Source organism: Podarcis melisellensis, assembly GCF_964234715.1.
Source record: "Podarcis melisellensis genome assembly, chromosome: 10".
Lineage (NCBI taxonomy): Eukaryota > Metazoa > Chordata > Lepidosauria > Squamata > Lacertidae > Podarcis > Podarcis melisellensis.
The window spans coordinates 34,150,966-34,176,383 of NC_138542.1; the positions used below are offsets into that span (position 1 = coordinate 34,150,966).

At 40.6% G+C, this 25,418-nt stretch overlaps 2 protein-coding genes across 6 annotated transcripts; one reads left to right on the plus strand and one right to left on the minus strand.

Annotated features, from left to right (window-relative positions):
• Positions 1 to 118: 118 nt before the first annotated feature.
• On the plus strand, positions 119 to 12,619 carry LOC309379179 (glioma pathogenesis-related protein 1-like). Of its 4 annotated transcripts, none has more exons than XM_081928106.1 (6): positions 119 to 723; positions 1,491 to 2,127; positions 5,399 to 5,644; positions 6,896 to 7,002; positions 10,230 to 10,312; positions 12,073 to 12,619. In XM_081928106.1, the coding sequence occupies exons 2-6, from the start codon at positions 1,945 to 1,947 to the stop codon at positions 12,249 to 12,251; spliced, it is 798 nt and encodes a 265-aa protein (XP_081784232.1). In that variant the 5' UTR covers positions 119 to 723; positions 1,491 to 1,944; the 3' UTR covers positions 12,252 to 12,619. The 4 variants fall into 4 exon arrangements, with proteins under 4 accessions (XP_081784232.1, XP_081784233.1, XP_081784234.1 ...); XM_081928107.1 differs by having other exon boundaries at positions 1,671 to 2,127; XM_081928108.1 differs by having other exon boundaries at positions 119 to 613.
• Positions 12,620 to 12,994: 375 nt separating this feature from the next.
• On the minus strand, positions 12,995 to 20,091 carry KRR1 (KRR1 small subunit processome component homolog). 2 transcript variants are annotated; one of them, XM_081928093.1, is made up of 10 exons: positions 19,939 to 20,091; positions 18,939 to 19,114; positions 17,980 to 18,114; positions 17,586 to 17,711; positions 17,334 to 17,417; positions 16,477 to 16,533; positions 15,954 to 16,124; positions 14,617 to 14,694; positions 14,430 to 14,523; positions 12,995 to 13,390 (listed from the first exon to the last, which is right to left on the minus strand). In XM_081928093.1, exons 1-10 carry the CDS (start codon positions 20,015 to 20,017, stop codon positions 13,257 to 13,259), a joined length of 1,134 nt encoding a protein of 377 aa, XP_081784219.1. In that variant the 5' UTR covers positions 20,018 to 20,091; the 3' UTR covers positions 12,995 to 13,256. The 2 variants fall into 2 exon arrangements, with proteins under 2 accessions (XP_081784219.1, XP_081784218.1); XM_081928092.1 differs by having other exon boundaries at positions 18,939 to 19,117.
• Between the last annotated feature and the right edge of the window lie 5,327 nt (positions 20,092 to 25,418).

Below are 25,418 nucleotides of genomic sequence, written 5' to 3' on the forward strand. Positions count from 1 at the left end.
ATTAAGAGATTCATAAATTCTTCCAGTAATATGTCTCTATGTGGTTAGTCATTATTTTCTATAATAGTGAAATATTTGTTGGCCACATGGTTTTTATACTAGGACAAACAGAAAATATAAAATATCGATATGGGAAAATGCTGTATATATGTCTATGTTTTTTTGAAAGAAAAAAATATATTCTGCGACTGTAAAGGTTTGGGGCTTGCAGTGTTGCAGGCCTGTGGCAGTAGATCTTGGTGGCAAGGTTCTGTAGGGTGGAGAGAGAGACACGATCGCTTTGAGAATTTACTAGGTGGGGCCTGGATCAGGTAAATTCTCTCTGATCTGGGTGACAGCAGAATCCAACTGAATGGAAGTTCCAGTCAGTTGGGAGTTAACCATCAATACGAGAAACAGTTGAGTTTAGTCAGTTGAGTTGAAGGGAAGAGAGTTGATGAGGAGGGGGTGACGAATAGACCAAAGAAAAACAGAAGAAAAAACAGGCATGGTTATTTATACCCATTGAATTATTTTTTTCCTTCTGGCGAAGATCAAGGGAAGGGAGCTGGTGACTGAGTTGGTCTGAGATGCTGATCTATGTTAAAAGTCTTACCAGAGGATGGTTACACAGGCAGGTTTTTTAAAGTTGACTAAACTGTCCAAGCAAGCCAGAAATACAACCAGAGGAGACTTGGGGTAGAGAGGCAGATTGTATCCAGAAGCAGGACTAGGATATTGGCGGTACATATTTGGCTAGGGTGAGAGGTATAAAGAATATTGCCTGAGGTAAAAGCTGCTTAGAGGCTACTGTCTATTGAGTCCCCAGAAATTGTCAACTACTGTACTGCCTTTGAGGTCCCCAATATAAGTGTCAGTATCCTGTTACATAACACAGTATCAGCAATCTTAATTTCAAGTTCATTCTGTCTATAGTGTAGGTGCCCATCTCACACCTAAATTTTATATACATGCCATTAGGAGGTTTTGAAAGCCTTCTGAGGGAAACTGGTGGCAGCAGGAAGTTAAATAAGCGCAGGTACCTAAACCTGTGTTTATAGAAAGTGCTGCTGAGAGAACTATATATTCTGGATTGGATATTTTACTGTTGTGTGTAGTACTGTAATTTCCCCCCCTAAAGAGTCCTGAAATCATAAACCACTTCAAAATGTGGCTAGGACTGGTATACAAGCCAAAATGGGGGGGGGGGGAGTGAAGAGGTTTTAAAATTATTGCACATCTTATACATGCAATTCTGGAATATGGACAGATCTGTAGACTTGGCAACTATCAATATTTTGACATTGTGAACTATTATTACTTAAATTACTATATTAATTGTAGTGATTCAATTTTTTCTGTATATGGACATTGCAATTCCAATATTCTGTTGTACAAGTAATCAGTTGTGGATTTTCTACAGTTTACTTGCTTTTTTATATTTCGTATTTGTTTTAATTATTTACTTCGTGTTGTTGTTGTTGTTGTTGTTATTTCCTGCTCTTCCCCAGCAAACAAATTAGTAACAAGAATAGAGTGGATCCGGAAAACACATCTCCAGTGCCAAAGAGATGCTTTTATGAAGTTTATTTATTTCATTTTTAAAAATTGCATCAAGAAGCTACTGAAAAAGGATTATTGTACATGCTCACATGAGACATTTTATAATGCTTATTATGGTTCTTAAATAGTAATGGACTTATACCATACGAAGAGATGTTAGAGAAGCATATAAGGAAGTATAAGAAAAGGAACAGTTCATATGCAAAATTGAGTCATGGTCTCCGCCTTCTACTGAAGCTCCTTCCGATGACTAATTTCCTGTAGTCTGTGATTATAAAGCAGAACAAGTGAGAAAAAGGCAGCCTGATGCTTTCAAGCTAAATATCAAATGCACAACAAAGAGCATTTTTAAAAAAGCTAATACATTTTGGCACTCTAAGAAATCAACACAGTGACTAGAGAATGCCAGAAATCCATTTTTTCTTTGGTGTTTTGCTTTTCCTGAATCTCTCTCTTTCCTGCTACTTTTATGAGTCAAATACTTTGCCAGACATTGGAAATGCACAGTTTATTGAGGAATGTGTCAGAGTGCATAACAAATTCCGATCCAACGTGAATCCACCAGCTACCAACATGAAACGAATGGTAAGGGATGCTTCATTCTGTAGCTATGGAAAATGTGAACATTGCTTTATGTGTCTTGAAGATTTAAAATTACTTACTGGCAGGTGTTTTTAATTAAGGTATTAGATGCTACAGGTGTGTGCGTAACCCTAAATTATCACATTTCCTAATGAAACGTATGTTGTGTTTTATTAGCCATGGCCTCTAAAGTTCTTTCGAATGCATTTCTGCTTTTTTGTTTTTTGTTTTTAACTGAAAGGGGTTTCTTAGGCACTTATTTCCTTTACTTGATTCCTACAAGCCAAATAGCACCAATGCTGCTTTCATAGCATCATCTGATGCAAACTATCGGAATTAAGGGGCTCAACATGGGTAGCAAAGTCCAAATGAATACACTGGTGCCTTGCAAAACTGGTGCCTTTTTCATGATAATGTTTGGATTGATTTGGGAGCTTGAAAAGCACACAGCACTAACTATGGGTAAATCCTGACAAGATAAGAATTCAATACCTTTATTAGGAACAGCTATGCATCAGAACAAAAAGTCATTGCTTTTGAGTTTTAAAGAACTCTTCCACCACAACTATTATTTTTATTATTTTATTAATTAAGCTTATTGTTTGCCTTTTGTTGCCAATGCAACCCAAAGCAATGTACAAAAATAAATTATTCTTTAGAGAAAGGATTATGAGGAAATGATACATTGTTGATAGTGGAAGAAGGCTTGTCTTCATACTTACAGTTTTAAGATAGTGATTCAAAACTTTGCAATGTGCCCCTTAGATTCAACTGTAGATGGCTTTAAAGCATATTGACACAACTATTGAAAATTATAAAATCTGCATTTATTTGGATTGCTCTCTAAGACAAATTGGATCTTACAGTTTCCTTTTAAGGTTGCTACTGGACTAACCAGCACTAATTAGTGTCAATAGCCAAACTAGGATCCACTCTTTTTATGCTTATGCTTCTAGCAGCAATTTCCCCTAATTTTCTTTAAAACTTCAGGGATGTTGATCAGGCGTAGATCCAACTTCCTTTTGAAGATCAAACTACATGTAACAATAAACAGATGTTGGAAATTTTTTTTAGTTAAATTGCTGCTGTGGGGAGAGATCAGGACAGTGTAGGGTAGCTAACCCTTTCCTTCAAAAACAAAATCCCCCAGCGGCTGTGAGCTACGGGAGAGAATCTGCTATTAACACAGAACATTATTTGTTCATTTACCTTCCCCACTCTTCCCCATAAGGTACTGGATGACTTCCAGCTTCCATGTCCATTGCCAACACAATTCCCCCACTCCTGCCTGCCCCACATAACCAACTCTGCAATAGCTCACTCAGCACCTGAGAAGAGCAAGGAATCATTAAGCAGCTAGCAGGTGCTCACTGTTTCCTATATTGGCCTTAATTTCATGTTGCCACTCCCTAGCTTGCAGAAGAGAGAGTGGGTTGAAGTATGGATGCATAAAGCCTAAACTAAATTAAAACTGTATGTAGCACTCTTATCATTTTTATTTCTAAGGTAAAGATTTTGTTTTAAATGAATATATAGTTCCTCTTTCAGGAAGCTTTTAATGTTGATGTTTCATTGTTTTCCATTATATTTTGTTGGAAACTGCCGAGTGGCTGGGGAAACCCAGTTAGATGGGTGGGGTACAAGAAAGTTGGTGTTGGTGTTAGTTCACACTGTGGAATGAAGATGGCTAACTGTAGGTAAACTATTTTGACTTTCTGTTGAGAGTTGTGGAGATAATAAGGTAGTTTGGCTGTTTAACTGCCAGTTAAATTCTTTCAGAACAAGGATAGGTTTGGGAGCAAAGTTTCTGTCTTTATATACAGGCACAGTACATTCAAAACTGTTGGGCTCTAACTAGTCAGTCAGTGTATATTCTTCAACCCATTAGACCATAGTCACAACCTGATTTGCGGGGACGTGCTGAAATTTGAAATGATTGGCTGGAAAGAGACCTTGTCTCAAAATAAAAGGGTTGTTTAAGACTTCAGTCATGCTTAGTCAGAGGAAACATGAAGAAGACGACAGAATATCAGTTGCAGGAAGAACTAGGAGCTGGAGGCAGGCAAGGGGCACTGGGGCTTAGAGGTTTGGTAAGTCTAAGAAAATCCAAGAGCAGAAATCCCTGTAGACCTCCTTGGATCCAACCATTGAAGAACATACGTCCCAAGAGGCAGCCTTCAAGAGAGTTCTATAGGCAAGTCAGTCAGATGCTGAATGCCTGAGGTAGCAGAGAGTGCTGGACCAGGATGGAGACTGCATCAGAAGTGTTGAGAAAAACCTAGAGGACTCTAGAGCCAGAGAGCTGCAAGGAAGGAGGTACTGGGCTTTGGGAAGGAAATATGAGGGCTCTGGGTCCTAGAGTCCTCCCACCTCCTTCCCAAAGCCTAGTTAGCGCTTTCCCAGCTTTGGGAAGGAGATGGTAGGACCCTGCCAGAGACTTGTACCTCCTTCCCAAAGCCAGGCGCCCTACTTAGCCAACTTTGAGAAGGCAGTGCAGGGGCTGAGGGGTGTCACTGCAACAAGGCAGTGTGTGGCCCACGGGTTCCATGTTGAAGTACTATTGTGGCCCACTTGGTATAAAAATTTGGACCATCCTGCTCTATAGGGAAGAGGTGGTGGACCTGAGTGAAGAGTGCAAGTTCTCAGTGCCTAGCTGAGTGTTACCTGGGTATGCATGGTTTAGGGGAATTGGCTATAAAGCTGAAGAGGGATGGAACTGAATCTCCCATCTTCCTTTTGAAACACAACAATAGCCTTATAGTGTAACAATTCTGATTTAAACAAAAAACGGTAGCATAGTGAACTTCAACATATAGTAACCATACAAGCTAATATCATCTGTTTATAACAGCAATTATTTAAAATTAAAGTGAAAATGAAGCAAATTGTATTTTGAGTTGATACTGTGCTATTTTGTCCTACACTTACAGCTGCTGGTAGGTAAACGTAGGGCATAAATTGGTACGTGGATATATGGTGCCAACAGTAAAGGGGTTAGAAAAATAAGTAAAAAATTATAGCTTAAGAAAATAAAATCTAAAGGTGCAAGGTACCTTTACATAACAAGTAGTGGAGGAGTGGGATCAGCACAATATGGTGGCGGTGGTTTGCGATCTCCACCCATGCATTCAAGTTAACACAGAAGACTTAATTTGGCATTTATTTCCATGTTTTGGGGGAGGGGTGGTGACTAAATTTGTAAGAGCCTTAATTCTTCTAAATTTTAGGATTTTAAAAATTACATTGTAAATGAAATGATCTGTCTTTTCTGTAGAGCTGGGACCACAAACTAGCAGAGACTGCCAAAGGCTGGGCAAAGAGGTGCCTATTTCAACATAATTCTGACATCAAAGTACCAGGGAAGGTACACCCCAACTTCACAACAGCTGGAGAAAATATTTGGACTGGCTCCTTTCAGATTTTTAATGTGACTTCGGCCCTCACTGATTGGTACAATGAAGTCGTGCATTACAACTATGATACCAGATACTGCAGTGCTGTATGTGGACATTACACTCAGGTAAGCCAGCTGATGTTGTAACTTGTGCTGTGAGTCAGAAAATCTCTGCTTCAGATTTTGCCCTAATCAGTAAGCATAACAGTATCTCACAGATGCAGATACGAGTAGTAACCTACTAACAGATGTTTTAAACTGTTAATGTATTTTTAAATAGCAGTAATCTGTCCTGGAACCTTGTGAAGGGTAAGTAAGAAACTGAATTGATGATGATAACAGGGTTATTCTAAAGATAACTCGTATATGTGAAGCATTGAACATTCTGAAGCGCAGTATAGGTGCTCCATGTTATATTTTCGTATCTAAATCTCAAGGTTTTTCCACTGAAACATCAATAGTGTTATGATTATTTTCTGGTCAGAGGGAAAGCAGCACTGAAATCTTACTTGCACACACTTAATTGCAGAGAAAGTAGTAGTCTAGTTCAGTGTTTCCCAACCTTGTGCCTCCAGCTGTTTTTGAACTACAACTCCCATCATCCTTGACTAGCAAGACCAGTGGCAAGGGATGATGGGAATTGTAGTCCAAAAACAGCTGGAGGCACAAGGTTGGGAAACACAGTTCCGACTCTGAAAGGGGGAGGGAGCCCTCAATATCCCTTAATCTGCTTTGCTTTGAAAAACAAAGCAGCTGGGTAAGTTAGCTGTTACTCTAGATCAGAGGTTTTCAACCTTTTTGAGTCCACTGCTCCCTTGACCAACTACATTCTTTCTGCGGCACCCCTGTGAGGCTCAGGAGCTCAGTTATGTCACACCTAGCCTGCAGAACTGGCAGCCTCTCACCCTTTTTTTTTTTTTTTGAACATGCTCCCTTTTGAACAGCCTCCTCTTGTTCAGAGTCCTCTGGGCAGCTGCAGCTGCTGCCCCTGGTCTCTGAACTGCCCTCCCTCAAAGAGAGGTGCCTCCTCACACTGCACACAGGGGTCTGGGACTTCATGTCTGTTCCCAACAGCAAGGGCTGGCGGATTGGCTAGCTGGGCTCCCTTGCCCACTTGCTTACTTACTCCAAGGCCACCTCAGCTCCTGGCAACCAGCACCTGAGACACCATTCGCCTGGGGAGCTGCTGCAACAAATAGCTGTGCAAGCCTTTGGGAGGCAGAGTTGAGAGGGGGCATCAGAGAGGGGAGGGAACGAGAAGGCCAGTGTTGCCTGCAGCACCGCTGACCAATTAAGGCACCCCAGGGTGCCATGGCACACTGCTCTAGAGAAGTCTTAATACTAAATAATCTTCACAATCTACCCATTTAATTTCAGATGGTTTGGGCAACAACATACAAAGTTGGTTGTGCCGTTTTCTTCTGTCGTCAAGTAACAGGCTTTACGTCGAATGCTGCACATTTCATTTGTAACTATGGGCCCAGGTAAGTGTCAAGGAAGAATGAGTTACCACAAGGGGTATGTGGTGGAGTTGGAGAGGGTCAGTTGAGAAGCACAGTTGGACAATTAGAGGAGCTTAATGGGATTAGGCAGAGGAGAGGAGGTTGGTTGGTTGTTCTGTTCATTAAAGGTTGATGGTCCGTATAGTAAACAGAGGAAAGTCAAGTATGGTAGGATAGTAGACAGAATTGATGGTGATTATTTAATTTATTTATAAAATCACAGCTTGTGCTTCTCTTGCTTGCTTTTTTAAAATTATGAATGATTTGTTCTGGTCTGAAGAATTCTAAGAAAAATACCGGTATATCTCATCCCATGTGTTAGCTTTGATATGCAGAGTACACCAAACAGCAGGAGAATAATGTGGTGGCAGCTGTTTATTTTGGTTAAGGCTGCAGGGAGTCTGGACCCAGTGATCTTGAGCACTCAGGGCATGGTACGGAACTCCTGCAACATTACAGGGAGCTTTTTGATTTATAATTAATGCAAGAAGTTTTCTTGTGAAGGAAATACTCTTGCATCTTCCAGAATCAAGAAGCTGGCAACTCTGGGTTAAGGCCAGCAAGTCCTTTCTGATCATGGTAAGAATTAAAGTTCAGTTTCAAGATGAACAGCATATCCAGCAATAGACCTAGTCTGGCGAATGTAGACATAGTCTTCATTACACATATACACTGATTTCATCCATAATAATAATAATTTTATTATTTATACCCAGCCCGTCTGGATGGGTTTCCTCAGTCACTCTGGGTGGCTTCCAGCATATATAAAAGCATAATTAAAGGTCAGACATTTAAAAAAATCCTGATACAGGGCTGCCTTCAGATGTCTTATAAAAGTTGGGAGGGCATCCCACAGGGAGGGTGCCACTGCCAAGAAGAGTAGTTTACTATAAAGCTCTCTACACAGGACTGCTTTTAAATACAATGTTAATTGAAGACACCATTACCAGGATGTTGGAGGAGCAAGGCAGCATGTAACACACAAATCACATGGGTTACCAGTTTCTATCCAGGCTTAAAGTGAATATGTTAACCCCATAGAGCTCTGAATTGTTCAAGATCAGGTTATCTTAAGAACCGATGCTGCACATATGAACCATTCTAAGCCAGCTCTCTGGTCCATCATAAAATAGTTACTGATCCCTGGGTGGGGGATATATTTTTCAATGCTAATACAGGTAGGTGGAATAGCTGGGGACAGAAAGTTCCAGGAGAGGAAGGCTCAATGGAAGTTGGTCCTAGACAGGATGATGGAGGCGGCCTGTCTCTACCATGGACCAGAGCTCTCCTGTCTTCCACTGCCTCCCACAGTTTGGTCAAACTCAAGTTGGTAGCTTTGAGAACACTGTCCAACCATCTTGTCCTCTGTCGTCCCCTTCTCCTTGTGCCTTGTGTTTCTACCATACTCCTTATGAATATGGCGAGGAAGGGAGGCAAAACGTTCCTGAAGACTGGAGTTCAAGACTCTCACAAACTATTTACCATTGTAAGCAGTGGCCTGGCTCAGTGTGCTATAAATACCAGAGCTTTTGTGTGATATTCAGATTATCACTCTCTGGCATTCCTTAAACCAGTAATGGGGGAAACCCATGCTCTTCCTGATATTGTTGGACTACAGCTTCCATCAGTGGCTATACTGGCTGGGGCTGTTGGGAGTAGAAAGAACATCTGGAGGGCCACAGCTTCCCCATTCCTACCTTAAACAATAAGAAATGGTATGCATTCATTAAACATGGGAGGTTTGCAGTAAACAGATTATAGTGTACAGTATTGGTATAAAAACAACACATGGTATTGTTTATATGCCTAGGAACATTGTGTTCAAGCAATGTAGGTAAGATTCTGATAGCATGTGCTTTGGTTTGAGAGTTCATTAGAGACAAATATTTCCCCAAAACATCTTAATTAAAACAAGTTGACATGGAAACAAACGTACTCCATTGTACATTAAGAACATTAATATTTATTTAGTTTGCTAATTCTCAGTCTCCAGGTTTCAGCAAATGTAAATACATAAACAAAAGGGGGAAATAGAACTCAACAGAAAATCATTAAATGTTAAAATCTTGCCCTACCTGGTCTCAAATTAAATCTCCAAATGTATGGTTCCTATCTTAAATTGGAGGAGAGGGTCTGAATTCCCAGTTAATCAGTGGGATGGCTAGACCAGTATCAGTGAGGAGATTTCACCCCTCCCATACCCAAGAATCTCCTGATCACCTCCTGAGGTCTCTGCTGACTCTACAGAGAGGAGGAGCAATGTACTGCTCTCTACTTAATTAGTCAAGTGAGTGAGTCTCTGTGTGTGAGAGAGAGCCAGTGTGTCGGAGAGTGAGTGCAAGAGATAGTATTTAGAGATAAGATTGCTGCTAAGAGCAGCTGCAGGCACTCAGAGTAGCATTGATGTATGCTCAGAATATTTAGCTCTGTATATAGTTTGTATTATAGCTGTAGTTATAGAATAAAAGAAGATACTTTACAGAGCTGCTCTCCGAGTGGTTTATACTCTGCAAGACTCTGCAAAACGCTGCTGCGCAACGACTGCATTATTGAGACAGTGAATCCGGTGCTCTCAGCTCCAAGCTGTGAGTCCACAGCACTGTGACCAGTTCCTGTGGGAAAGGAGGTCTCTGGCAGTGCTACCCAGCTCGCCTAGCCCAGTCGGGGCTGTAGTGCATGAGTCCAGTTGGTACACTGGCTCAAGGGCGATGCTGACAATCAGCACTATCAATATAAAACAATTCCTTTCAGCTATTGCATGACAAATGCATCACCTCTCGGTTTATGTTAATTTTCAAAATGTATGAGTTAAATGAGTGTGTAGAAGAAAGGGATCATGATACATCAGTACCTTGGGTGGAGTTGAAAGCTCGTGTGCCACTTTCAGCAGTTGTCGAATAGAAAACAGCAAGAATCCAAACTGTGGTTTAACCTATCATTAAACTCAGGCACATAGCTGGGAATTGATACTTGATGAGTGTAGTAGGTTCAGTCTTGATTTCGAAAAGGTGGCTGCATCACCAGTTTAATGCCCTGAAATGTCCCTTCTTATGTCTGGCTGAGAAACTATCTAATTATTCCTACTCTCTATTATTAAGAATTTATACAGACAGCAAGCAGTTTGAATGTAACTGGAATAAGAATCTTTAAATCACATTCTGTACCCCCCTCTTTCCACAAAGTGATCTGACAAAGCTGTTCTTTTACAGTGGCAATTTTCCAACATGGCCATACAAAAGAGGAACACCCTGCAGCGAGTGTGACGAAGAACCGTGTGTAGACAAACTATGTGGTAAGTGAAAATGAATTGGACTTGCATGGCGAAAACAAAGTGTGACGATTAATTGAACATTTGTTACAAGGTATTATATTTAGAACTTGCCATAGTAGATTCCTCTCCTAGTTCTAATGTTAAGTCCCACCTCCTCTTGGAAAAATAGGGACATCCTACGTCACACCATTATAGCCAGAGATGGCTGTAAATATTCAAGGTCCTGAAGCTGGAAATGTAAAGTTTGTAGGAGAAGCTCATATGAGAACAGATGACTTAAGCTCATTACTGTCTATTGGATCATGTGGAGGTGATACTTTATAAAAGTTCAGTGTGGAGCAGACAATCACACATTTTCAGGCTTTTTTTCAGTGGTGGTATGTCTGTTGTGGAATTCCACCCCTTCACAATGGACCACAAAGCAAATTTATGGTGAAGTATCTATTTGCTTGGAAGGAAGTATAATCCTGGGGAGTGTTCTTATGTCCATTTTTGTGCCTGTACAATGGTTTTTAATTGCAATTATGTAGTTGGTTGTGTGTTGCCACCTGCCACCAATAATTGCTGTACTTGTAGCAGCTTTGCAAAGTAGAGCAGGAACTGGGCTGTTAGTGTACAGCTTTGTTCATACTGAAGTTTCTCCATGCAGAATATTCACATGGGGAAAAAGTTCCCCATTATTTTATGTGAGCTAGAACATAGTGAGAGCTGGAACCTCTTTGCTAGTTTTCCAGCAACAGCCAATGTCCAGCCAGATACATTCCACAATGCACCCTGTAGTGAGAAATGTGGTTTCTAGAATGTGATTTGTTTTTCAGAGACAACATATGTATAACCCCCAGTCTATAAGATCTTGATAGAATTTAGGCTACACCAGATTAAATGTTGTTTCAGATAGCTAGACAGCTGTGAATGCAGACTCCCTTGCAAATCTGATGCATGCTGTAGAATTAGATACATGCAGAAAACTAATTACCGTATTTTTCGCACCATAGGACACACTTTTCCTCCTTCAAAAATGAAGGGGGAATGTGTGTGCGTCCTATGGAGCGAAGACAGCATAGCCCTGCAACCCTCTCCCGGCTGGAGAGGTGACACGCAGCTATGGCAGGAGCCTCTATAGCTGCACGCCACCTCTCCAGCTGGGAGAGCGCGCGCGGGGCTAAAGAAGCCCCGCTTACCCTCTCCCGGCTGGAGAGGTGACATGCGGCTATGGCAGGAGCCTCTATAGCCGCACGCCTTTCCGCTGCTCCCCGACCTGCTCTTTGGGGCTGGTGGTGGGCTTCCCCCCGCCAGCCCCAAAGAGCAGGTCGAAAGGAGCCTGGAGAGTGAGAGGGGTCGCTCTCCAGGCTTCCAAGGTAGCTGCCTGAAGGTGTCTGAACGCACCTTAAACGGCACCTTGTTTTAGAGGGGGAAAACAAGAGGGGGGAATTCTCCCCCCTCTGAAACAAGGTGCGTCCTATTGTCCAGTGCGTCCAATGGTGCAAAAAATACGGTAGTTGACTAATATTTTCAGCACACTCCAGGGACTTTTCACTTTGTAGAGGCACGGAAGATGCATTTGCTCTACACATGGAAGAACCAGGGGGGAGGGGGTCACAGATTTATTTCATAAACAGCAGGCTGCCTAGGGTCCTAGAATGAAGACCATGAACTTTGGCTTTTTACATAGACCCCAAGAAGTTTTGTCAGCTTTAGAATGATTCATCATTTACAAGCCTAATAATCGAGGAAGTTTCAAACTTGAACTACTCTTAATGTCTTTTTACTTTTATTTACAGGTAAAGTCCAGGAGGAGTCAATTTCTGACCAGGATGAATCAATTCGTAACCAGAAGGAGTCAATTTGCGACCAGTACTGTATCACCATTCTAATACTGAGACCATCTTTTGCTTTAGGGACTTTAGCAGCAGTCTTCTTTGTGAAGCAACGTTATCCCACAATGTTTTTTTATGAATAAACTAGCAATGGAGATAAAGAGCTGGTGGATTAAGCAGCTGGTATATGGCATTAACGATTAAATGTCAAGTCCAAAGTCTGCTTTAGAGCAGGCTAGTCAACAAATCCCATGAACTGTAGTCAGACATCTGCAGGACACCACACTGGCTATCCCTGCCTGTTTTGTTTAAAAATTGATAGCAGAAAACAATGCACCCTTTTAGTTCATGGTTCAAAAGTGATGTCTGTTTCTGGGGTGGGTTATTTCTTTACTTACCTGATTTTAATGCATTTGTTATGTGTTCATGTACATCAATAAAGCATAACAGGGAGGCATAATTTATGACATCTTGACCACAATATTAATAAAATGTTGTATTATTTTAAAAATGAGCAGTGATAATGTAAACAGTACTTAACATTTTCTCAGACTCTGCCTTCTTCCCATAAGTCACACATCACAATACCACAAATAAATGCCAAGTACAGGTAGCTGGATAGAGTGGGCATGCAAACAAGTCTTGCTTTGCTATCCTCACAACTACTGCATCCCCACCCCAAATTCCTCTGTTACAGAGGGAAAGCCTGCAAGAGATATGAATAAGGGAGTCCTGATAAAACAGGACTTGTGACTGCACAGATTCAACAAAACCAAGTAGAAGCCCCCTGGCAGACTTTCCCCACAGAGGTCAGGGATTGAAAGGTGTGCAACACGTATAAGGCTGTGGTAAGTGTTTCCATTCATTCTGACAAATGACACCATAATTTACTGTACAAAATAATATCTGGTAATATTGTGTATGCTAAAAACCTTCATACCAAAAACTTTCAATGCAAAGAACAAGCTGCCAATTTTACTTTCTGCAAACCTTGAAATCACTGAGGGGGTTTTCCAGGCAACGGAGAAAGCAAAATTTGCAAGTAGTTTGATGTGCACTACAACAATGCATCTAGTCAATTATAAATCTGCAGTTTATGAAAACTTCCTCCAGGGAAAAAAATGGAGCACTACAACCTTAAGGAAAGATCATTTCTTTTTCTTTGCATCCGCTGCAATTTTTAACTTAACTTCTTCCTCTGGAAGTGCTCCCAACTTCTTCTTCTTTGCCTTTTTAACCTTTTCTTTAATAGCTTGGATATCAATTTTTGTTTCAGCCGAAGCTACATAAAAAAAAAAAGATAAAATATTGGTTATGTATTTGTAGGTAAACAAATTGGACCCAATGTATATTCAAAACTTTTACACACATCCACTGAACCAAGTAACATGACATCAAGTTGTGCTTAGCAAACAACTGTCCTGATTCACATGTCATGATCAGCTAGAGTGAATTAGCATGACCATGTGAATGTACTGCCTCCCAGAGAAGAGATTGCACCAACTTTGCTCCTCCTCAGGCTCTTTTAGGGCAGCACAGGATGGCAGTTAAGCAAAGATTTGGGTTTAGTGTGTCATCGGAACCTGTGATGGTGGTTAAAGGCTCTCTTCCTTAACCACAGGACTAACTTTGACTACAGTGTTGACCCTGTGTGTTGCAGCTGTGAAAAGCAATTTACATTAGCAGTCATTAAGAAAGGGATTAAAAAAATACAACTGCCAATACAGCGCCATTAAACAAATATATAGTGCAACTGCATCTGAAATATTGTGAACAGTTCTGGTCCTCTCACCTCAAAATTATACTGTAGCGCTGGAAAAGGTTCAAAATAAGCAACCAAAATGATCAAGTAGTTTGAAGCAACTCCCCAGAACTATGGCACTACTTGTTACTTGGTGTTATCCTTCATTAATGTTAAAGCCATCAATGACTAGTAGCCATACTGGCTATGTTTTCCCTCCCCTGGCGGTAGCAAAACTGTATGCTTCCATACACAAGCTGCTGGGAATCACAAGAGGGACAGGTAGCATGGATGCAGCACTCAGGGTGGGCTCATGGCCTTGCAGCAGGCCTGTTTGGCCTCTGTGAGAACAGGATGCTAGACGGGATGAGCCTTTGGTGTGAGACATCACTAACCAGAAACATAATTCTTCACTTTTCTCTTCCTCAGAAGACTTGTTACTATGTCAACGTAGAAGACCAATGTTAATTCATTACACAGAAAGGCCAAAATAATTTCCCTTCATCATGTCAATACTGAAAAGAGAACTCAATTATAAAAGGTGTTTTTTACAACAAATAATAATTTGAACTCATCTTACCTTTCTTTGGTTTTACAACTGTTTTTTCCTTGGGTGGAATAAAAGCTTTGTTTCTCTCTTCTTGCCTCCGACTGATTGCTTCTGCTTGTTTTGCCTAAGTTTAAAAAGGGCATACATTTCAGACAGAGCACATACAATTATCATGCATATTTTAAAACAACTTCAAAAGACATCAGAGTGGCCATACCTTTATCTCCTCTACCCTCTTACGCTTCTTTTGACTTTCTTTCAAGAAATATTCACCACTTGCCAATTCCTTATCAATCTGTAAAAATAAAAATTATGATTAGCATGTTCCATACTGAATATTTTTTAAAAAACTATAAAATAATAATCAGAAAGCATTAAAAAAGCATTAATCTGTATTCTTTCCTTTCTCCCAAAAGTACATATTGAAATGAAGCTCCAGCAAATTCTACAAAATTGGCAGTGTTTAACCAAGGTTTTATGTATAAGCACACAATACACAAAGGATCATAAATGGATTAAGTACTACCATAACTTAGACTGCAGTTCTAATACCCATATACTGTACAGTACTATGAATAAAATCCACTTAACTCAATGGGACTTATTTCTGAGTGAAGCATGCAGAGTCAAGCAATCAGCAAATTTCTTTTGTATGGCAAATAATTTTATATGAATGGTCGTGTGAGTTTTAAAACTGAATGGTAGCTTAAACTGTTTTACTTAAACTGTTTAATAAAAACTAAAATGTCTTTATAAATAATACTAAATAATATTTAATCACCAACACCAAATAAATATGCAATTGTGCAGTCATTTGTACATATGAGGAAACATTTATTAAACACTACAACTCACTAAACCCATCAACAATGACCATGGAAATTTCAGCAGGGGGTTAACATGTAAGCAAACCCCTGCTGAAATTTCCCGTTACATGACTATTAAGAATGCAGAAGCCCTGTTTTCCTTTCTCAACTGCCCACCCTAAAGCCAGCATAATTTTCACTCACACCTAAGTGAAACAAAATAAATTCAAAACAGCCTGCATACATTTGCTATCGTAGGAAATTGTCAACTGCTTTACAGAGCAATCCAAACCCCTGATTTACCAAACTAGAGGGGGTCTTCAGTGAAGCAGAAGAGTTATGTCTGCCTCTGTCAGCAAGAAGCAGCCCTGGTTCCTAAGCTGCTTCAGCTTCCAGCAAACTATAGCAAGGGGCTTCATTTAGGCTGGTTTGCTGTGACAACCTAGAGCTGGCACAGGAAACATAGACTTTTTCAAGCCACTGGCTGGCACAAGCAGTGGAGCTCTAGATGCTGTGAACACTGAACAGCTCTGTCAAGTGTTAGGACTACAACACTTTTATATAGATTGTAGATAGCATTCTACTCTTCTGAATATTAATTCTTCTTTGCCGCTTGAGATTTCCTTTGTTGGGACAGAAAGGCAAGCAAATTCCCTTTTAAATGTATATTTGGATTCCTTGACGTGCAATCAATTTAGTTCAAACTCATCAATGTTCTGCAGTAAAATTCAAGTGAGATATAACAGACCTGACTCTCTGGTTGTGGAGGTGGGAAGGGAGTATATTCCTTCTTGACATTTTTCTTCTGTGGTTCTTTCCGTTTGTTTAAATTCTTGTGTTTGAATTTAGGCAAAAACCGTTCCCAGTTCTGCAATCGTAATTCGGGGTCTTTTGACAATTCCCTTTTAATCATCAGAGTCTTCAATCACATTAAAACAACAAGAAATTAGAACATAATATTTGCTCTGCTCCTTTTAAAAAAATACATTCAGAGACACAGGGAAAGCGAGGTTATAGTAGATAAAAACAACATAATTTAATTATAACAGATAACATAAGGTATCAAATGTGAGAATGATCAAATTTATAAACTAAGTAATCAAGCCTAATTATGCCATGTTCTTTTCATGTTTTTTAACATGACCAATGACAAAAGAATGTTATAGGTGAATGTTTAAAAGGTAACCAGCACCTCAACTGAAAATTGTTACAGTAAGGAAAGAGTGATACTTACATAAAACATCTTATACAATAAAGAAAACTGCACTCACCTTGATGTTGTATATGGGATGAATATTCTTCATTGTATCAAGAACAACTTTCCTAACCTAGATTTTTTTTTAAGAATGCAAATGGAGTAGTTTTAATGGCTAAATTTATAAACCACTGTATTTTAAAAGATAATACTAAGAACAAGCCTATTTGAATAAGCAAAGCTTATTTAATTAATCTTATATTTAATTGATCTTTTCAGAACCATTCACTAAGTTTCAGAAGAAGCAGACCAACAAACTGATCCTTTAGTTGACACAAAAGCTTGCATGCTATGGACAATTTAAGCCAGGCTTCCTCAACCTCGGCCCTCCAGATGTTTTGAGACTACAGTTCCCATCATCCATGACCACTGGTCCTGGTAGCTAGGGATCGTGGGAACTGTAGGCCAAAAACATCTGGAGGGCCGAGGCTGAGGAAGCCTGGTTTAAGCAATAGTAAGATTTTTGGTACTTGTACCCTGAAGCAATACTGCACCCATGTAAGGAAATTTGTGTGTAGCAAAAACTTTGTCTTCATGTTTTCCACTTGTCCTAGTGCACTTCACTACTTTGCAGCTTGCATGGATGCAAATACTTGGTGCTTAAAGCACTTTTTGTCTAATACAGGGTGAGCCTTTTAAAAAAGGCCCCATGGAACATGTGTAGTCTTTTAAAGGACTCACCCTGTACAAAAGGACCACAAAACTTAGCTGCATGATGAAAGTTCTATGCCAGCAACCAACAGTGTAATAACAAAGTGAATTTCTTGGACAAAAACTGAACATTTAAATAAGGTATAATTACCAGATTTTTGGGGGGGGGGGTTAAATGCATGGAACTCTAAAACATTATTTCCTATGGAAAAGAGATCTTACCTCTTTTAAGCCATTAAAAGGTCCAAGAGCTGAAACAGTATTTCCCTGAACCATGATGTAGCAGTTTGTTAGCAGTTCCAGGGCCTATGTCAGAAAAAGAAATATTTCAGGACTCAAATCATGTAAGCAGCTTTCTTAACAAACACTAACGCTTCAGTCTTAAATTCACTCACAGGAAGTAAACCCCACTGCACAGACTGTGACTTATTTCTAAGTAAACATACATAGGATCTGTAAGTATGTAAGACCAACCTTGAGAGTAGATCCATTGGGACCAATAAGTCTTTGTCTTCTTTTTATAAATCTTTCTCTGTTTCTGACCAAGGACCCAATTTTAATGATGTCACATGCAACGTCATCTTCAAGGATACGTACAGCCTAAATGGAACAGCAGAGACAGTTAAACAGACACAAATATAGGCAGAAAGATATTTAATATCACTTCACTCTGAGAAACTATTCTGCAAAATTATTCTATATTCAAGTTAGACTGCCACTTCCACTGAATGACTATTCTAATAAATCCAGGATATCTATCAGATTATTAATTCACAGATTTGGGGGGGGGGGGTCCTGACAATATTAATTGACAATTTAATAGAAATATAGCAATGGCAGACCACAATTATTTTATCACTGAACAAACCTGCTCAAATGGAACACTTCTTGCTAAAAGCTTTATTAAGTCTCTGGCTCTGATGATTATATATGGGTCAAAGGTCTTCTTTGTTGTGCTGACAGTCATGCTTCCTTCTATTAAGTCTAAAGCTGCATTGATGTGCTGTAAGACAAAGATGGAAGTAACAGGCTATATAGAAACTTTACTGTTCAACAGCCTCAGAGTTTTAAATTGAAAAACAAATTTTACAGTCAGAATATATATGAATACCAAATGAACAAAAAAGAAGTTATTTCGATAATTTTCATGACATAGGAATTGTAAAGAAAATGTATTTTTTAAATTAACAGGACTTTCAGGACTGGTTTCATGCTCCAGTAGGAAGATCATTCTTGGTCTTGTTACTGCTGTTCCTCCTTGCTTTTGCAGCTTATTTACCTACTCTCTCTGAGTGAAAGAACAAAGAGAGGAGCAAAGAAGAACAGCAGTCTGTACATAGCTTATCCTCTCCCTCTGAAAAGAGGTCAGAATGGGCCCAGAGAGGCAGCCAAATAAACTTGCAACAATGAGGAGGAAGTGGACACATGCAGATAAAAAATCCCATTGAGAACATATTGGCCAAAGGGCCCTCCAAACAAAATGTGCAACCAGCATTAAGGATTCCCCAATAATTATTCCTGCTAACTGCAAAAATGTCCATTAACATCACATAGATCTCATGTTACTTCAAACATCTGCTGCAGAGACACATGTGATTTATTTCCAATGGATCTTGCAGGCTGCTCCAACTTCTAAACAGTAGCTAGATGCTCACAGAGTAATGTAAAATGCTGTGAAAACAGTCATTTATTATTTTAAGTAGCTTGAACCCTGTGCCCATTTCCATTCATGGAAGCAGAAATAAGAACACAACCTGGGCCATCAGCAATCTAGACTCTTAAGTAGAAAGTTAACACACTCCATTTAAGAATAGAAAGTATTCTTACATGTTCCGTCAAAGTTTTCTGCACCAGTGGCCAGCATTCTTTCAGATAAGCTTCTCTGTATTTTGGGAACAGAGTGGCAAAGCTGCTTTCTTCCAGGAGACCTCTAGGATTATCTTCTCTTGCAAATGCTGGCTCTTTCCACCCATCAGGAACAGTGAGAAGTTCAGAATCGTCCACTGCTAGCAATAAAGAAACATATTAGTTTTCTCTAAATGAAAAAGTGGGAAGGGTGTAATGCAGGAGAGACCAAGGAAGGTGCCACAACTATCGCTCTAGACTTTTTCTGAACTCTGAAGTGAGAAAAACACGTGAGGTGCAGTACAACAGCTGTAAAATAAATAAATGAGGGTACAAAAATGCCCTGCAGTATTCCAAACCACAACCTTAAAGAAACATATGCAACTTGGCTTCTAGGAAATCATTCCCACGCGAAACATTACTATTACAAGTTAGTTCACACTCGTGTTACCGTCTCGGCCTCTACCCACCGGGCACCACTTTTCTGCATGCCAGGAAAGCTCGCACCACTAAGAAAAAAAAGGGCAAAATCTATATGTTTCTCAAGAAGCAGACATCAGATGTCAAAGAAATAAACAACTACCTGACGTTTAGAAGACATCTGAAGGCAGCCTTGTTTAGCGAAGTTTTTAATGACTGATGTTTTAATGTATTTTTAATCTTTTGTTGAAAGCTGCCCAGAGTGGCTGGGGAAACCCAGCCAGATGGGTAGGGTATAAAAAAATAAATATTATTATTATTGAAAAACACAAACAAGAAGTTGCCAATTTTTAAAATACTCATTCCTAATCCTTCTTCCCTCTCCCCCAAAGGAAACAAGGCACTAACAACAACAACAAAAGCGGCCAAGGCGTGCCAAGACCAAGGCGGGTTTCACAGAAGACGAAGCGACCAAAACAGACCCAAGCCTCGAAAAGGCGCCACACGTGGCGGGAGGAACCCGCGTGAAACGCCTTCGCGTGGGGTGGGGATATGACGTCACCTTTGCTCGCTTTCTTGGCCTTGGGGGTCCTCCCCCCCGCGGCTCCCTCCCCACTCTCAGCCTCCCTGGGGGTCGCCATGGTCCCCCTCGCTCCACCCGGCAAACGCTCCACACGGGCGACCCGGAAGCGCAGCGCGAAAGAGGAAGAGCGCGATGCCTCCTGGGAGCCGCCATCTTGCCTGTAGGATTTGTTATGTAGAGATAGGAAAATAGAGAACAGGCTGAAAACTTAACGGAACCAAAAAGCGAAAAGCCGCCACAGGTTTTCTAGGACTATCGTGCCGTTGCGCCAACTGATCCCATAGCCAGGTGGTTGTTGTTTTAAAAAAAGCACTTTACTCTGCGTTGGAAGTGGAAACCTCATTCTATTTTCAGGATTGAGATGGGGCGCGCCTCTTATTCTTTCTACCTCTATGGCTTCTTACCGCTCCCCGCCCCGCCCAGCAGCCATGCCTTCTGGGCTTTGCAGTTTTCATCATTAGCTCCTGGACGCATATAAACCGCTGGGCACGCGGGTTTCTTTGTGTGTGTGTGTTGCCGCTGCCAAGGCAACCCGCAACAGAGTCAGAGCGCGATTTCAGAACTTTGCACGCTCGTTTTACCAAAAGAAATAGGTCTCCCCTAAAATGTATTACCTTTTAAATCTCCTCCTTTGGTACCGACTCTCAGGATCAGACCATTGCACCAAGTCATGCATAGTGATTAGACATCATAGGAGCCAACTCCTAGGGCCCCCCCTAAAATATTTGGGGGGCTGCCCTGCCCCCCAAAAGTTGCCATTCAAATAGTATGCGTATGCCACATCTTGTGATCGATTATGTGGGGCAGGGTTTACCTCCCCCTCCCCAATATTTTATTCAAGTCGGCACCCCTGTTAGATATGCAGCATGCATGAATCTCAAAAGCAATTCATACTGAAATGGCAGTCTGAAACCCGATAGTCGTTTACAACGGAATAAATCCGTTTGAACTCAGTGGCAATCAGTTTCAGGTAAATATGCAGCAGAACACAGTACTTTTATCCCTAACTTCAAAGCAGGCACTGAAACCTTGATGTACCCCCTCCCCCCCCAAAGGAAAGGATTGTACTGATAGATGTATTCAATACATGTAGCTACTGTTTGTCGTTCTCACTAATGTTACATTTTACATACACATCTCTGTACTGATAGCATATTTTACTTCATCAAAGTCCAAGATTTACCACGCATGTCCCACAACAATAAAAAGAATGTGATCTCTTTCCAAACGTGGAAATAAATCTTACTGAGTAATAGTTTGGGCAATCATTTGAGGTCAGTTTCAGCAAGCGAGGCCCTAAACTTTTAAAGAGCTCCATGTTCTCAGACTAGAATTCACTGTTCATTTGGTGAAAATTTACTTAGCAAAAATGCCTTCAACTCACAACGCATATCCAAGCCTTAGTTATTCAAATCCTCTGGTTACAACCAGACTTTTTGGTGTCTTTTAAGGTAGCCAACTACCTATATGACACTTCAGTACTCCTATTTGTAAAAAAGAAAAAAAGAAAAAAGAATGTGGTTATTCAAATGTTCAGGACATCTTTATTCCTCAAAAAGGAATTTTTTTGGCAGTCATGTGCACATATGGATATGGATATAAAAGGTTTGGGGGGTGACTCAGGAGCTTGCTCTCAGCTTCAGTTAGAATGGCTTTTCAATGGGAAGCACTTCACATCTGCAAATATCCATTTTCATTCCACCCTTCTTTCCTTAGGCTAAGGGTGGCATACATTGAGTGAATGATCCATAGTATCCCTACAACATGCCTAAGAGAGGTATGTGAGGCTGAGAAACTCTGATTTCTCCAAAGTCACCTGGAGCAGAGATTCAAACACAGGCCTTCTCAGTCCAATGCTCTAGCAACTATACAACAATTGCTCTCTTACTGCAATCCTCAGTCTAATAGTCTAATAATAAAGGAAATAAAAATAATAATAAAAGAAATTCCAATTAAGACTCTGATTTCCCTATGTTCTGTATTTCATAAGCTCTAACCATTCAAGGCGGGAGTTGGATAAATGCAGTGATAGTATCTGTACATGAATAGTCCACTCAGTACATATTGGAACAGAAATACCTAGAATCATAGAGTTGAAAGTCCAACCCCCTGCAATGCAGGACTATGCAGCTGTCCTCTAAGGGGATCAAACCAGCATCCTTGGCATTATCAGCACCATGCTCTAACCAACTGAGCTATCTGGGCAATCTTCTTCATCTTGTTTCCTCGAGAAGGACAACATGGGGGTGGGGGTGGGAATGCTTCTATAAATGCTACACTAAATCACTTTCAAACAATCACAAAGCCTGCTTTCTCAGTAACCTTATGATCGAACCATAATGAAATGCCATATGCAAATGAGCATATCATGAAGCTTCTCTGAGTCTCAGATGGCGAGCCCTTGGATTCCGGGGGTGGGGTGGGGGTAGGATTTAATAGGTCAGCAGTTTGAACTGAGCGAGCAACATGGTCTTCTCCTTGACGCATTGCCAGTAGCAGCCACTGCAACTTTTTCCAACCTTGAAACTCAGCGGCAGCAAGACAGATAGAGTGGTGAACCTATTGAGTGCAGTTCCTTGTTCTATTGGTTTCCTTTTCGTGTGGCACTTTACTGTACCACTTATTATATACCCCCGAGAAATTTACATTTCTCTCCTTGCTAAGAGACATTATGATTATTTCACACATAGCCAGTTTTCTGGAAATAGGGTCTTTAATGTCCCAGGTGATCGGATTGCTTTCGTTCGTTACACTGTCCTGTAAAATTCAATTACTTGGAGCCTGAGAGAGATGCTTTTGTCTGGCACGCTTCGGTTGTGTGCCCTGTATAGATTATCTTCACCATTACAATTGCCTAGTGCCCAATGAATCATATAGAAGCTTTCATAGCTTTGTAATTGAGAAAAGGTTACAACTCCACTATATTAGATTCAACTATAACCTAGAGAGCTTTTAAAGAACACACATGAATATTCAATTTGATCCGTGAAGTACAAAATATGCTGATCTTGCTGATAGTTTGGTGGCGAGTTTTTGTATGCATGCCAAGCAGGTATTCCATCTCTTTTCCCTCCCGGCCCCTGCATATAAAACAGGAAGAATCCTTGAAGTCTGTTGGAAAGCAAGTCAGCAACATGCCCTCTTAAAAATTGCTGGGGCCCTTTGCAAAAAGATATTGTTGCACACCACACCAATCTCTGAGCACTGCAAGATTCCAGGGGTGCCAGGTGCTTACCCAGGGTTCGTGTTTCCTTCGGAATGAGGGACAGCAGAGACTGTGGTGTCTTTATGATATATGGTTTGTTCACACATATGTACGACCTGAACGATGGAGGGGCTCACAGCATTAACACCCCAAGGGGGCCTTCCTGCCCCCATAGCTGCAGCCTTAGATTCCAACAGAAATCAGGCATCACTTTACCTCTCTAGCTTTGCAGCCTGGTGCTTCCTGCATCTAGCTTCTAGCTCACACCCCTCAACTTTTCTCCTGGCCTTTATCTTTCTAATTGCCATTGAGTTGAGGGAGAGGGCCCATCCCTTTGTTCTCTGGTGCTGAGCCACTTCCTTTGTTTTCTTAATGGCCCATTACCTAGACTATCACCTCACTGGGTAGCTAGCCAGGTATTCCAGGAATATATAGTTTACCCTGCCTCCGAGTTCATAACAATATATTCCAAACAAATGTTCATCAATTAATACAGGGGCGGGGGTGGTGGGATATGACACACTGCATTGCCACATTCTGATTATTTACAATATTAGTAAACCACTCTTAAATTGAACGTTTAAAATATTAATTCATAGTAATAATTCACAATAAAATCAGATCGTATATAAAAAAAAAGTACCATATGGCCCCCAAGCTGTGGCAGCAACAAAGAGAATCTGTCCAGTCCTTCAGGTTTTCCTGCTGCCTCTACTGCTCTGAACTCATTACATCAAAGATTTCCCACTGATTAAAAATGTCCACAGTTAATTGGCAATCACTTCCAGAAACTGATACCTTAACCCTTCTCTCTCTCACACAGAACATTCCTCTTTCAGAATGTGAGCAAATTATGAGGCTTTTCAGATATGAGCAAAAATAAACCAAAAGCAAATGAAGTGTGATTTTAGAGCTATTGCTTTTATTCATGGGAATGAATTAAAGCTTACTCTGAGAAGCTTCACTGAACAGTTGGACTTTAGTTCAAATATACATTTATAGGATTGCACTGAGTCTCATACTACTGCCAGATTCTTGACAGAGTGTGATAGTCCTATAATAATGTTAGACTGTATTTTATTACATGTTAAATAATAATGACACATTTATAATCTGGAGATGTTGAGAACAATAATCTGGACATTCTATAGTTAAAGAGGGTTTGTTTAGTAGTTTAGTCGTGTCCGACTCTTCGTGACCCCATGGACCAGAGCACGCCAGGCACTCCTGTCTTCCACTGCCTCCCGCAGTTTGGTCAGACTCATGTTTGTAGCTTCGAGAACACTGTCTAACCACCTCGTCCTCTGTTGCCTCCTTCTCCTTGTGTCCTCCATCTTTCCCAACATCAGGGTCTTTTCCAGGGAGTCTTCTCTTCTCATGAGGTGGCCAAAGTATTGGAGCCTCAGCTTCACGATCTGTCCTTCCAGTGAGCATTTAGGCCTGATTTCCTTAAGAAATCAGGATACGTTTGATCTTCTTGCAGTCCATGGGACTCTCAAGAGTCTCCTCCAGCACCATAATTCAAAAGCATCAATAAAGAGGGTTAGTGCAGTAAATACTCAGCAACCCAGGGAACACGTGAGAAGATGTAGGATGCAAAGGGAGAGTTTAATGGGTCAGGAAGGATTTGGGACTGTTTCATTTGCAGTTCCTTTTTCTTGCATGACCTTGTCCTGAAACCACAAAATGCTCTGAAAAGATAGGGCATAGTCTGTACTGAGAAATTAAACAGCCGGTATTGTATAGGAAAACAAACACTGATAACAGTCTCCTTTTCTGACACCGACTATTTAATTTCCCAATGCGAACTGAGTATTGTAGGCAAATGTATAGTGTGTGCAGGTAAAACTCTGCTAACATCTCTTGGAACAACTGTCTTTTGGAAAGCCAAAACAAAAACAAAAAACCCCGCACACATAAAGTTGATGCAGATGAGAACTGATTCTACCAGTCTTGTGGAAAGTGGAAGAGACAAAGGGTGGGAGAAGAGAGGAATGTCTTGTAACAACAGAGGGCTTTTTAAAAAAATCCCTACCACTAGGTGGGAGTCGTTTCCATTTATTTGAAGCTGGGTTAGTATTTGTTCTTTTCCTTTCATTATGACTTCTGTACTTTTTGCAGTTTGATGATTTTTGTAGGCGCAGCAGCATGTTTGGCTTGCAAGAGAGTCAGGAGGAGAAGATGACTGCTGGTTTAACCTGCCACTAATCTAAAAGAGTTAAGTAAAATAATCAGCTAGACAGCAATTCTGAAA